Raw genomic sequence first — 15,026 nt, forward strand, 5'->3', positions numbered from 1 at the left:
CGGTGTGGTAGGGACTGGGAACACCTGATCCTTGTCTGGTATTGCACTGGGTTGTACTTTGATCCTTCCCGAACAAACTACATCCAGGAATTTCACTAACAGGCCTGGTCCCTGCACCTTCTATGGGTTTATAGCCCACTTTTCTCTTGTAGATAGGTAGTCAGCAAATCTAGTGCCTTTCATAATGCCTCCAGTGAGTCAGATGTCAGCATGAGATCATCAATATAGTGGTACAGTTTGTTGTTACTAGGTCATGTACCACTGGGTTATGACAATATGTAGGTGAATGCACATGACCTGAAAGGGTGGCAGGACCTGAAAGGTCACTGCCTGCCTCCCCACGTGAATGCAAACTGATCTTACAATTCTTCATGAATGGGAATACTGAAGAATGCATTTGCCAAATATAGGACACAATTGTAGGTTTCTATCTTCCTACTGAGCATGTTCATCAGAGATGCAGTATTGGATATGGCTGCATGCACAAGTGGTGTGACCTTACTGAATTCTCTGTAATCCACTGTCATTCTCCATGTGCTGTATGACTTCCATACCAGTCATATAGAAGAATTACATGGGCTAGATGCAGGTCTTATGATTCCCACTTTTTTCTAGTTCTTGCACCATTCTTGAGATTTCTTCTTGCCGTCCCAGGAGTCTACTCTGTTTTGTACCAGTAGTCCAGCACAGCTCTGGCAGGCAGATAAGCTCATGTTTCACATGGCCTCTTAATATCACCTGTACCATCCAGATAGTAATACATCTCTCTCTCAGTTTGAACTGTCCCACAGTTATCTGGAGAGTCAGATCTCATAATATGTGTATGCCAATTATTTATTCTGGGACTGGAGCAACAGATACCTTATACTCCCAGGATGGGAAACACCCAAATAGTAACTTCAATCATGTCTGTGTTACAGGGATGGTCTGCCCCTGAACCCACCGATAATCACTCTATCTCCCTGAAATTTAGTCATATCACCATAAATAATTGAGTTTTCTGTGCCTGCGTCCACTAATGCCATCACTTTTTGTATATTTTTCTGGGACCAAAAGATATTAAATTCTACATAGGGCATCTGGTCCTGTCTGGGTGCCCTAGTTGCAGGGGGGCTGACCTTCCCCACCATGTAAATAGTTGTACAATCACCAATTCTTTTTTCTCATGTGGCTTGGGCATAATCACCCAAGTCACTTCAGGAGACCTTTTCCTTTTTTTAGGAACTATAAAGTCTTCTAGGTTCCATGTTCTCGTTAAAACATCTTCAATAATTCTTACCCCTGCTTTTCTGGGGTGTTTTGAAATTTTTGATTTTCCTCCAGCTGCTTCCATAGCTGGAGGAGAACATGATTGAGCTGGTGATCAATTTTTGCAAATTAAACTCCGGCCTGGATTAAAGCATTGAACGTCTGTTTTGGGGATATTTGTATGAGTCCCAGTCGTGATGTCCATTGCGCAGGCCTCCTAGTTTTAGAAATGGGTAGAACCTCAGCCCCTTCCAACATCCCATTATTGCACCTGGCCCTCAGGCACTGTTTCCCCCTGATTGGCCACTAACTGGGCAGCCTGCTGAACAATGGCCTCTGAGTCCACCAGGGGACATAGTATAGACACTAGTGTGCCATACCAGTATGGAGGTGCTTTTTGTAAGATGAGATCTCTTATCCCTATTGAAAACTAGGTCTGGACTTTCAAACACATCCTCACAGATTCCTCCTTCATACCTAATACTCTAACATAAATTTGGAGTTCTTCCACTGAAGTCTATAAACTGTATTTATGGGAATTAAACTTTTATTTGGCCATGAGATTCTACACATTAACCACTGGATTTTCCTGATTGTGCTGAAATGCAGCATAAATCCTTTGCCTGAGGGCAGGGGGAGTAGTGATGGAAACCAGCTTTGAAATTTCTGTCCCGTTCACTATGGCACTCTCCACCCCCATATCCCACGGCCTAAGCAGCCATTCTGGCACACTCATTTGGTTTTTGTCTAAAATGTTCTAGCAGATCCATTCAGCTCAGCAGCTATGCACAGGCATGTCATCATATTTAAGGTGGGCAGGGGGCCATTCCTCAGATGGAAACCCCACCAGTCTATCCTGGACTTCTTTTGTTTTCTGGGTTATGATTGATCTTATCTCTAGAAGATCTGGGAACCCCATATCCTCTGAGCTTTTGTCTTATCAGCTTTCTTTTTGGATTCAGCCAGATTCCAAGAATCCTGTTGATCTGGGGCCTTTAGCTCCTCTTACTTTTAAAGGGGAAATGACAGTTGAAGATGGGGCAGTTCCCTCTGTCAGAAGTGTAGTTTTGTTTTCCAGTTGTTTGATACTAGATTTTAAAAGCTTGTTTTCCTCTTTTAGTTCTTCCACAAAGAAATGATATGTGTTAACAGTTAGCAGTAGGAGACATATCACAGTGGATGCCTCTGTCATTAGAGAAAGTTTGATCTAATTTGTTCAAGAACTCTGCCATCTTAGAAGGAAATTTGATATTGTCACTTATAGGTCCCCATTCTTAAATAATCTGAGCAGCACTCAGGGAAACTCAGGAATCCCAGGAGTTCCTTCTTTGGTGTATTATGGGTCCTGGTGACCAACCAACATGTTATTCCCTTAAGATAATCCATCGTAAATATGTATACTTCTGTCTCTCCTGCCTGGCTTGCTAAGAGCAATGTGATAGAAAGCGTAACAAAATGGCAAGGTAGCAAGGTCTTAAGTTACAGAGAGTGGGGATCTGGTTAGATATAACAGCAGAAGATACAGAAATAAAGGAAAATAATCTGCTTACTTTCAGAAGGCCTGAAGGTACACAGGGATCTCTGTTGCCAACCTTTAAATGAGGTCTGGGAAAAGATGGAGCCTGGCTTCACCTGTTCTGGTCACTCAGGTCCATTGCATGTTCCCTTGGGTAGTCCCTGCCTTCCTACCATGCGCTCAATCACTGTTTCTAGCCACCACTTAGCATTTCCACTGCATTGGTCATAGGAAAAGAAAAGTAGATACGGATGATTTATAGATACAATTTTATAGATACAATTTATTTCAATGACTTCTGTGTAAAATTTCTTTATTTTTTTTCAATAGCATGCATTGGGATAGAATTTAACAATTAAAAGCAGTTGTTTTGGAAACAGACCATATTTCCATGGTTTGAATTTTAACATTACTCACAAAGCTTGAATCTATTTTATTTTAAAATATATGAGGAAATATACCATCATTCCCTTCAGGAGATGTTTCTGAATGAAGGGTAGTATCTGAGTTAGTGAAAATAAATTATATATGATTATATATATATTATATATATATTATTAAAATAAATTATATTATGATTATATATTAAATAAACTTGTAGTTAGGATCTCTTTTTTTCCACTTTTTAACGATTTTAAAAGCAATCCTTTCTGTATGAGCCAGTTTAACTTATTCACAAACTTCAGTTTAAATATTAAGATAAAATTATTCATGATATTGAACACACAGGTTTGATTTACTCTTCAACAGTCACTGAATGCTTTGCACAGGCTCTGCTGATTTCAGTAGATTTTGTATAAATTCATACATCTGATGTCAGTAACATCTAATTACAATTCCTCTTTTCTTCTTTTTTTCTAGATTGAATGTTCAAGTATATCTGACTACTCTGAAAAAATTATCAAGGCCAACCACTTGGACAGTAGTAAGGCATATTATAAAATATTCTTTTTTCAGGAGAAATAAAGGTGCTTTTTACTTTTCCTAGTTGATTTATATTGTGTAATCTGTATGTAAATTATAATTTTGCATTATTCAATTATATGAACACAAAACTAAAACAAGTGCTCATTGTAGACACTAGAGCAACTCCTCACAAGGCAAATTACTTCTACATTTAATTCCAGGCTCACAGACAACAGAAGTAACAGATGGCAGTTTTATTTAGCAAAGCAGTAGGAAGGTCACATAGTAGAGCTGAAGAAGCAACAGAATTCCTCTTCCAAATGAATTCTACAATTTCAGTTCTACCTTAACGTCTTAAATAGAATCAACACACATACACACATGCACACTCATAAATTAAAATTGAAATGATGTTCTGAGCAAAAAGTATTCCAAATCAATAATGATTTATTACTGTTCCTTCTTACTTCCAACCTCACAAAAATGTATTTAAAACAAACAAATAAACAACAACATACTGAAATACGTATACACACCAATCAAAATACTTAATTGTCAGAATAGCAGTATCACTGAGAACTTTTCTTTCCTGAACAGAAACTGTAAAGTTTCCAAAGATGGGAAATACTTCAATTTAAATATATATATATATATATATAAACATCTATATATTAAAACAACTAAACAAACAAACAAAAATTTCCAGCTAGCTCTATTTCTTGTTTTCAGTCCTCCAAATCACAGCACAAAGTATCTCTTTTTGTAACCTGAATAAATCAGGCTTTTTTAACTGAGGCTGTGAAACAGTTTTTTAAAGGTGCTCTTTGCAGACAGGTTGAATTTGCTGCAGAGCAACACAGATCACCTTAATTGGATTGTATCATTTTCCTTTTCTCTTAGCTGTGCCTGTTCTGGTGTTATGCAAGCACAAATTCAGGACTAGTTTTCTGCCTTAATTTTTATTGCTGTCACTGGCAGCCTCTAAACAATGGTAGATGTCTGTGAAGAGAGTTTCTCATACATACAAGTTTATTCAAATAAAGCTGGGAAAGAAAAAAAAAAAGGAACAAAAATAATCAGAAAGAACAGCAACATGGATTATAATAGGCAGCCAGTGTATTTGGCTGCTAGCTCACAAAAAGAAGGAAGTGAAGCACCAGAAAATGCTCTCCTCCACTAGATGGAGAAGGCACTGAAACAATGTCAACGCCACAGCTTGCTTAGCCCACACCCTTAGTGCAGAGCAGATGGCTTCCTAGAAAGACATTTCACAAAGTAGTTTCACACTAGCCTACCATAAATTCATTTGTATTTGTTTGGATTTCCAATACCAGAAATTGCATGTTAAAGGACACTATAACAGAGAAAGCTGTTAGTTTTAGAAGTTAACAGTGAGAGTTTTAAATTCAGATAGAATTCAGATAGAATTGTCAATATCTAGAAAGAATTGGCCTTTATATATATACGAACATATATATTCATAAAACAACCCTGTTTTGCTTATTTTCTACAGTAATTGTGCATATATTAAAGTAATTTGTTTTGGAAAAAAAAAAAAACAAACCCAAAAGTTTATTGATGCTTGGACCAAGAGACTATGGTGCATCCATTATGAAAATTAATGGAATGTTAAAAAATCTAACCTACAGTGATTTTCAGATCTCCTCCACACCTCAATTATTTGTCTTTGACTGAAGACTATTTAAGAATACTTAAGAATTTTAAGATTTATTTCTGAAAAACATATGACCAACATGAACTTCCTTTGTGTGAAAAGCATAAGTGAACAATGTTTCAGTTTACAGGCAGATACACCTGAGATCTGGTGATAGATGCACACCTAATATCATTTGTGACTCTGTAGTTCTTCATGCATAATTTGGCTTCATTCTCTGTGGACTGGATAGTCATCCCAAGAATCATTGTGTTTTTTAGTCAGACTGAAGCTACTATTAAAAAAATGAATCTCTCTTTGCTGAAGTTACTCTTTCTTATATAGTTCAAAGTTGTAAGGTTGCATAATAATGAGGAACACCTAAGGTCATCTATACTGAAGGGAAGAAGTCCCCCATCTCTTCTCCTTTCTTTCCTACCCTTATTTCTGGATTACCTTGTTCTAGCACTGTCATCTAGTAGGCCACTCCACTGTCAGATTCATTTCATTACCTGGTGAGTTCAAATGGCTCCAAGAAGGATCCAGTGTGCTCCAGAGGTTAGTCTTCTCTATACTTTTTCCAGGGACAAATTCTAATTTAAATAGGAACAAGTCCTAGAAAAATGAGACTGCTATGCTGTGGCAAGAGACTGGCTGATTTACAGTTTACACTGACATACATTTAATTTAATTTGAGCAGGTACTGAGTCAAAGGATCTTATTGCTTACGGCAGTTTTTCCTTTTTTTCCACCGAATTGTCTATTCATATGCAGAGTAGTTAAAAAGGGATAAGCGAAGAGAAAAGCTACTGTTTCACGAACAGATGTAATACAGCCGGGGACAGCACAGTTTGTTCTCACATGGTGCCTAATGATGTTTCATCAAAGTAAAGGGAGGTGGGAGGAACTATTCATACTGTGGCTGTTCTTGGTACAAACAGATGGCTTCAAAGTCTGCAGATGTATCACACTGGCAGCTGTTAACAGTCCTAATATTCACACCAAAATAGTTGAGGCAGTGAATGTTCTCAGGAAAAAAGTGAACTAAAGAGAATTCAATTAATGGCAGGAGCATATAAACACGAAGAGTCTGTAACATATCAACCAATTAACTATTGACCTGCAAAAACTGCAAAAGGAAGTAGTTTAACAAATAAAAATGAGGAGAAAACCGTATTCTCTTCCAGTCTGGGTCCTCTCACCAGTTGACACTTCATATTATCTGTTTGAATGAGAACTTCCAAACTTCGTAGGGGGCCAATCTGTTTTTGTTTACTGTGAATATATAGTAGCCATATCTGGTTAGAATACGACTAATACTGCATGTATTTTGGAAAAACAGAACCTCATTTTTCCTGGGCTAGGTTCTAAAAATTGCTGAACAGCTTACCTAGTTATAGCTAAATAAAAGTACCTTACTTATCCCCACACTAAATGTTGACCACTTTCAACAATAAAGCTTACCACCAATAAAAATTGCCAGACACTAAGAGTTATACAGTAATGCAGTCCATTATTATATGAAAGTAAAATTTTCCCTAGTCTTCCAGAACTTAAAGTGCATTTGTTGCCTTCTCAAAGTAACAAACTTACAAAATACAAAACCACTAGACTTTGCCCCCTGCAACAAAGAATAGCAGACAAATACAAGCTAAAAAATATTTTTCTAAAGAATTTAGCCTGTGTTAGAAAATAGAAGATACATGAAAAAATTTCAAGAATGACTGGAGAATAGTGTGATGATCCCAACAGGAAATTATTTGTTTCAACTGAACTACACATGGGCTAGTATTTAGTTTTCCTTTAAGTAAAATATCTACTCTAATATATACTAGTTCTATTAATTGCTTGTTGATCTGCTTTTGCAGCGAACCATCCCCACTCTAATATAAGTAGTTTACCACATTGCCATTAATGTAATGAGTTGTATCACTGAAGATCTGGTATTCTGTTGCATATATTCTTTCAACTCTTTTGAAGTCTTTGAAACTCATATGTTAACAAAATATCTGACAATAATTTTTTCTAGGAGTCCCACAGATAACTGTGAAAAGCCATCCAATATAAACTAGAGAGAAGATTCAGACTAAGAACACCAATATATTATAAAATATTCAATTATACGGCAAAAAGGAATAATAAATGATTTTTCATGACAGAACTGTGTTGGTACAACTTTCCTTGTTTACATACAGTCAGGCTGGATTTGACTTTCTCAGCTGAGTCAGCTTCCCATGATTCACGCAGTGTCACAGTTTTCTCACTGTAAAGTCAGAATACTTGAAAAGCAGGTGAGAATTGCATTTTAGCTCCATAAAACTCTAATATCTCAATAATGAGATCACACGTGTAATTCTACAAGAATGTTTAAATATTTTAAGTGGATTATTTGCACTACTTTGTTAATAATCAAGAAAACTAAATTTATAAGGGCATGAATAAAAGGGATCATGCAGGTAAACAGGGCAAGATCATTCTTCTTTTTGCTTTTATATATGTGCTCTATTAGTTTGGTGGTGTTTTTTTCCTTTTATAGTGATGCTAAAAGTTATGTTTATTGCACTTACTGCAGAAAGCTTTAAAATAATGTAAAGGTTATCTGAGTCTTGGGAGATCATTCCTAATCTGTAGGCGGTCAAGAAGAGAATGATATTCAAAAGGCCAACCTGACTTTCACTAGCAAGGAAGTCAGTTGTTTATTACGTGAAATGTATTTCTTTGGATTCTTTTTTTCAGTAATCACAATATTTAAAGGTAAAGTGGAAGAAGTTGAATTACCTGTGGATAAAGTAGACATCATTATCAGCGAGTGGATGGGTTATTGTCTTTTCTATGAGTCAATGTTAAACACGGTCATCTTCGCACGAGATAAATGGCTGGTAGGTGCCCTGCATTTTATGCTCCTCTCTGAAACAATCAACACTTGTTTTCTGACTACAAGCCTTCCTTCTCCTACTGTCCTCATAACAAAAGACAGTTACATCTCCAATACAATTTTGTAGGCCTTAATGGAAAACAAAACAAAACAAAAAAAATAGAAAGATTCTCAGTAAAAGAGATTTGGTTTTGATTGACTGCTGGTGAAATTCATATAGACACTCTATAATAGCATTGCTACAGGCTGCAAGATTTGCTGAGATTAAAGCTGATGTGACAATCTGAAGTAAAACAGAAAAGGCATGCAAGAGATGCTTGTCTGTTTTTTGTATGTGCAGTTCAAAATGTGATGTCTTTGTCAGGTGAATAGATTACGAGATCCATTTCCCCACAATTCATCAACAGAAACCAGGAGGGCTAATGTTTCCAGACCGAGCTGCTTTGTACGTGGTAGCAATTGAAGACAGACAATACAAGGACTTCAAAATTCACTGTGAGTACATGCCTAAAAATAACCATTTTTTACTGTTATTTACCTAAAATATTTGACTTATAGTGGCCTGCTGTAATCTCCTTACTGACAACATTTTGCAAAAGCCCTGAATTCACACTAGCCAGGGCAGAATTCCAATACAAACAAAAACTAAGAAAATTCTAGTCTGATGAAAAATTAAGTAAACTTTCAATAATTTAAAGTCTGCAAAGGACAGACACATGAAATGATACAATGTTTACAGCTTTATTGATAACTCTAAATCTATTTTAAAATGTGTATTTTAGGAGATTTAGTTTCATTGTTGATTTTGAAAATATCCCACATTAAAATTAAAAAAAATTTAATATCCCATCATTAAAATTAGAATCACAGAATGGTCTGGGTTTTAAGGAACCTTAAATATCACCTAGTTCGAACTTCCCTGCCTTGGTAAGGGATGCTTACTCTAGATCACACTGCTTAAAAACTCTTCCAACTTAGCCTTTAATACTTCCAGGAAAGGGGCATCTATAAGTACAACTTCTCTCGGCAGCATTTTCCAGTGCCTCATCACGGTCATAGTAAGAAATTTCCTCTTAACATCTAAGCTAAATCTGCCCCCTTTTATTTAAAATCATAAAGCACTTGGTAGTGAACACTACCAAAAAGAGAATTCTTGTCATTTGGGTGCTGTTCTTGTTGTTTGTTTTGTTTTTAATAAAAATAACAACAGAAAAATTAACTTGATGCATTTGAATAGTAAAGGTCTCACTAATAAATTGTCAGGGAGAAGAAAAACATGTAATACTTTCTAAAACACTTCATATTAGCATTTATAAATAAAAAATAAGGATCAGAATTTTCCATTTACTTTAATGTGAGAAAGACCAAAGTTTTTTTTGCTTTTGCTTCATGGATGCATAAAATTGACCTGGCATTTACATTTAATTTTTTTGCCTTAGGTTTCATTGAATACCTTGTGCTTTAATTGACCTGTAGAGGTTATCTTCTTCAGCCTCCTACTCAAAGCACACTAAATTTCAAAATTAAATCAGGTCATACAGAACCCAGTCCAGCACAGTTCAGAGATGAGAATTTCTTATTTTCTCTAAGATGTTGTGTTAATGCTGAAGTACCTTCAAGAGTAAACATGTTTATAAACATTCAGCCAGAGTTTTTCATTCTGGAATTTGCATCCATTGTCTCTTGTCACCTCAAACACAGTTTTCCTGGAAATACTTCATATCTGAGTACGTGCTTCACTTTTATCACCACTCTGTCATAATCCTAGTTCATGTTCAACTTACAGTCTCCCAGATCTCCCAAGTTTTGGATTTATTTGGTCATAATAATTTTGATGAAAGGAACAAATTCTACATTGCTTTTTTTTTTTCCACATTTTTTTTTCTTTTTGACTCTTATTTATTTACTTTTTAGAGTTTGTCAATTTCACTTACAGGCATTTTTTGTGGTAGAAGACAGGGGGGGAAGGGGGAACCACAAAAATTCCTAAGAAGCTTTGTTAATTAAAGATATACACAAAAGTTTCAGCAAAATTTGTTGGTCCAGTCCACCTACAGATGAAAATGCCTAATTCCTCCTTTCCCTCTAAAATTACTCTCAGAAAAAGAAGTTGAATGTTTCCCTAATCAAATTCAGTTTCAATACATAGAACTGCAATGCATATGGGTCATCATGGATCAAAAGCAACCCCCGTGTAGTAAGGCAGTGAAAAAAATGTTTCTGTAAGTGCCAGGTAAAATTTTATCAACTCCTCAAGTATTGCATTATTCTCCTCTCTTTTGTGGTGACCTTAACAGTTAAATTAATTATAAAATTTACAGATTCAGAAGGATGCATGTGGCATCCATTCTGTAAAAGATTCAAAGACATTTTGAGATAAAAACTCCTTTATTGCACTTTTCTTTTGAACTCCTTCCTTTCTAGGCTTTGAGTTTTATTCTTATCTCAGAAAACACACCTGGATTTAACTCTTTTTCATACTTTGAAAATCCTCAGGTTTTATTTTCTCTTCTAAAATGTTGTTTTTCTTTAAGATACTTTCTTTTCTGATTTCACCTGATTTTCCTCAGTTTTTATACCTCCAGTGTCTACTACGTAGCTTCTTAGTTATTTCCATCTCACTCATAGCTGCACTGCCATCTTGCCTCTTTTCAATTTGTAACTCCTTGATCGTATCTTCTTACATTTCCGTTTTTCCTCTTTTTTCCCTCTTGAGATGGGGGAGAAAATCTTGCCTTCTTGTGAGCTTGAGGGCTGAGCTTTTCAAAGCACATTCAAAAGCAATCAAATGAAGTAATAAAATATAAGACTTCTAAAAAACATCTGATATCTCAAACTTGTAATACCGCAGAGGACTACTATAGTCATTTGTCTTATTTCCTGCAAAATGTAAAATATAGACTTTTATCTCTTTACTCCTTTGACAGGTTTCTAACATAGATTGTAGAATGCACTCAATGACATTTTGTGTAGGCTGAAGTACATCAAAAGAGTTTTTTTCCTCAGTGTTTCCTAGGTGATCTTGTCTGAGTAATCATATAAAAACATCTGGCTTCTCAAAATAAAATCTGAAGTTCCTTCACTCATAATCTACTTGGAACACCAGTACCACAGTTCTAGGGAGGAAGAAATAAAAAAAAAAAAAAAAAAAAAAACACACCAATTTATTTTACACTTGTCCAAGTAGTATATATATAATTTTAAAATATTCACTGAATTTTTCTAGCCAGCCTTCTACTCAACACGGGCTGTAATGCCCAATGATGCTTATGACGTTGTTTTTAGACTTTCAAATAGACTGCTGAATGAAACTTGATTCTTGTGATTAATAAGAATATTTCATGTTTTTTGAAGTTTTCATTTTGTGAATCAACCTTAAAAGCAGAGCCAGTTTACTTTTCCCTAAGTAACTATTAATTCAAGGAAAAAACAAAAACAGTCAAGAAGCTTAAATGCTGGAGATCAGCATGGATTTAAAATAGTTTAGAGGAAGGATACTTTGCTTTTTGCCATGATGTAAATGCAGATTAAATCTTGAATCTCCCAAATGCTGAAACACACATGAAATTCTACTTCTGTCAGTAATTTGCTTCTTAAAGAGCATATGTAAAACCAGTGACTGAATAGCAATGTAAAAAAAAATCCCAAATTAATATGAAAGGATAGAATGCATTTCTAGGTCTCAGTCTGACATGTTATATAATTTTGAGCAACACTCCCAAATATCTAGAACTCTGAACAATCATCAAGTCTCATATAACAGAGTTTAGGGTAGGAGCATCCAAAAACACAGGCTACTTGTTAAAAGATATACATCAATGTTTATTTTGCCACAACTGCATTATCTATAAAATAGCAGCAATGACATAGACAATTGTGGCATCTCAGCAAAGAGTTAATGAGAACAAAATCAGCTGATCATATAAGTGCTTTCAAAAGAAATATGCTTGAGAATCAAAAAATATTTATATTATTACTGCTGATTTTTGACACATCCATTTGCATTGACAGGGTGGGAGAATGTGTACGGCTTTGACATGACCTGTATTAGGGATGTTGCCATGAAGGAGCCTTTGGTGGACATAGTAGATCCAAAGCAAGTGGTGACCAATGCCTGTTTAATAAAGGTTTGGTAATTCCAAATTTATATAACTATGAATGTTTACATCTAACTGTAGGATTCTTTGGAGACCTGTTGCTTTTGCTTTACTAATATCTTTGTATGCTTCTAACTAGCTAGACAAGCCATCATCATAGAATACTATCACAGTAAGACATAAATTTTTAGAAATTTTTAAATTAGTTCAAATTAGTTTAAAAATAGATTAAATTGGTATGTTGCACATGCTCAGCTGTCAGCTAGATTAAGCAATACATATTATGGAATGCCTCAAAGTGAGATGCTCCTTGTAACTCTCTACTCATTGGACTACTTCTATAAATAGTTGTCAAACTGTAACTTAAACTCTTAGAATTATAAATGTGCAAGTACTGGATAGAGACATGATGTATTATATATGAATTCTAATTGCCTTACCTTCTTGTAAACAGAGGCTGAAAATTACCAATGGGAAACTGCTGAAAAAGAGTAAATTATTTCTGTTTGTAGTTTCTGAATTGCTTGGTTCTGATGAAGTAACTCTAGTTTATTCCTGACAATGAAATCAGAATTGGAACCTAATTTTTGGGAATATTCCTAATTCTTAGCCTTATCCAGAATGTTGCTGTGCTCTCCCAGTACCAGCTCTTGCAGACAGAGATTAACTTGTACCCCTTCTACATAAGACAGAATGGTCACAGAACCAGGTTAGGAGTCTGTAGCTACCGGAACACATGAAAGCTCTAAAATTCCTCTCATGTGCAGGAATCCTCCAGATGTAGGACTACTCACATGAATAAAAATTTCTGCTTCAGTAGCAGTAATGGAATCAGGTCAATGAAGCCAAAAGTTTGCTCATTCATCTCAAAGACAGAGTTCCTTTTCAATCCCTGGTTAACTATAACCATTATTCAATCGTTTTTCCATTAAGTTATTTAAAATGAAATGTGGTAAATCACAACTTTTCTACTTATTTTATTCAAAGCATTTATCCCCTGAACTGTTAGTAATGTTCAGTGAACTGTGTAGTTTAGTAGAATATATACTTGACAGAATAAGAGGATCAACAAAACAGGGATCAGGTCAGGTTCAAAAATAAGCTAATTAACCCCTTACAAAGTTTAATATCCTGAATACTAATAAAAAAATAAATGCAAAAAGTAGGTTTCTGTTCTTAAAATACCCTTCAAAAGTGAAACAATTTTACCCAGCACATCAATATTTCTGAAACATTTAAAGTATTTCCTAGTGTTTTTTAACCACTTCACCTTTAAGGGCCAACACAGCTCAGAGAAAAGCTACATACTCATTTACGGGCTTCATCCATTGGACTTTGTTCACAATTTCCCCATTGCCGTATCATTAAAAAGCCACCAAACTGGAGCTGTCATCCACCAAACCAGTTCAGCTTGTCAAAGTAAATTTTGCTGTCTGCTTCAGCATACTTCAGAAATTCTTATTCATGTTATACTTTTTTGATTTATGGTTTTTTGGAGAGTTTTTTTGGAGAGGGAGGGCTGCAGGGTGGAGCTGGATGTTTGAAGGCTATCCCAGCTCTAAATGACCACTTTAAGCAAGGACCCTTTATAGTTGTGATACCAGGTGTATATTTCTAAACTTTCTAAGGGGGGAGATACATATAATGGAAACAATAATCTTCCCTTGGAAAGAAGGGGGTATTGTTTATATTTAATCAATATGAACATAAAATTCTTTTGTCAAGTACTGCTTATACTAAATCAGAGCGTTTTACTATTGATGTTATCTGATTAATCAAGGACAGTTGTTCTCCTTGTAAAACTGGCAAGAGGAGAACTGTTCAGTTTGTTCTTAGGTAGCCATATAAGGATAAAAAGAGTAAGGGGAGCATTCTTTAAACAACCATCAGGGGTCATGCATGACCCCCAAACAACCCTGTGGAAGTACAGAGTCAGGAAATTAGCCAAAAGGGCTGAAGTATCACGATTGCTTAATCTTACAAGTATGTAGGTAGTAGATGCTTCTGTATTCGATAGGTGGAATATTTGGGAATTTAATGTAAAACATAGTGAAGAAACTTGTGTTATTGTGCTTCTGCTGACACTTAGGCCTAAATAAAAAAGCAGCATCCCTTTTGCTGACTGTCTAGGAATAGGTTCACTGCACACTGGATAAAAAATCCACTTTTTCAGACAAAAACTGTAGTGAATCATGGTTACATAGGAATGTAATAGAATCATTTTCATTACATTTAGATTATTTTTGAATGTTTCAAATAGACAGATAGACCAAACCAATAACTTGCTTAAATCATCTCACCAAAAATTTTCAGTTTATCAGAAAGATATGAAGTGTAGAGAGAGTCACAGAGTCTAGGAACTGAAATGTGGTTGTATTTTTAATGTTTATTTGTACACGGTTCTCTTAGGTTAAAAAGTATAATTACAAAAGATCCCTGTATTCTGCATGGACATTCTAATCTCTGCTCTCCATTACTGGAGTGTAAGTCTGAAGTAATGCTTGTGAAATCAATGTTCACAGTTTACATTGATGCAGTAGAGGAATTCTGGATTTCTGCCTACAAAATGTTTATGGGTAGCATGGATGATTTTTTTATTGAAACTGATTTTCCTAGTAACAGAAGTCAAAGTATTTTGAGATCTCCTGCTAATCATGCTTTGACAAAGATAGTGAAGATTGAGACACTTATGAAAATATCAGAAAGTAAATTGATAGGAAAGATTTTCCA

At 35.4% G+C, this 15,026-nt stretch overlaps 1 protein-coding gene across 1 annotated transcript in view; it reads left to right on the plus strand.

Moving 5' to 3' along the window:
- The window catches only part of PRMT8 (protein arginine methyltransferase 8), an 80,784-nt gene that overhangs the window by 62,156 nt on the left and 3,602 nt on the right, over nucleotides 1-15,026 (plus strand). The window contains exons 4-7 of the mRNA XM_090139546.1: nucleotides 3,626-3,689; nucleotides 8,061-8,203; nucleotides 8,607-8,694; nucleotides 12,211-12,326. Of these exons, the coding sequence (XP_089995672.1) occupies nucleotides 3,626-3,689; nucleotides 8,061-8,203; nucleotides 8,607-8,694; nucleotides 12,211-12,326 (411 nt within the window). The remainder of the gene's footprint in view (nucleotides 1-3,625; nucleotides 3,690-8,060; nucleotides 8,204-8,606; nucleotides 8,695-12,210; nucleotides 12,327-15,026) is intronic.

Source organism: Phasianus colchicus, chromosome 1, assembly GCF_987193195.1.
Source record: "Phasianus colchicus chromosome 1, bPhaCol1.hap1.1, whole genome shotgun sequence".
Classification (NCBI taxonomy): domain Eukaryota; kingdom Metazoa; phylum Chordata; class Aves; order Galliformes; family Phasianidae; genus Phasianus; species Phasianus colchicus.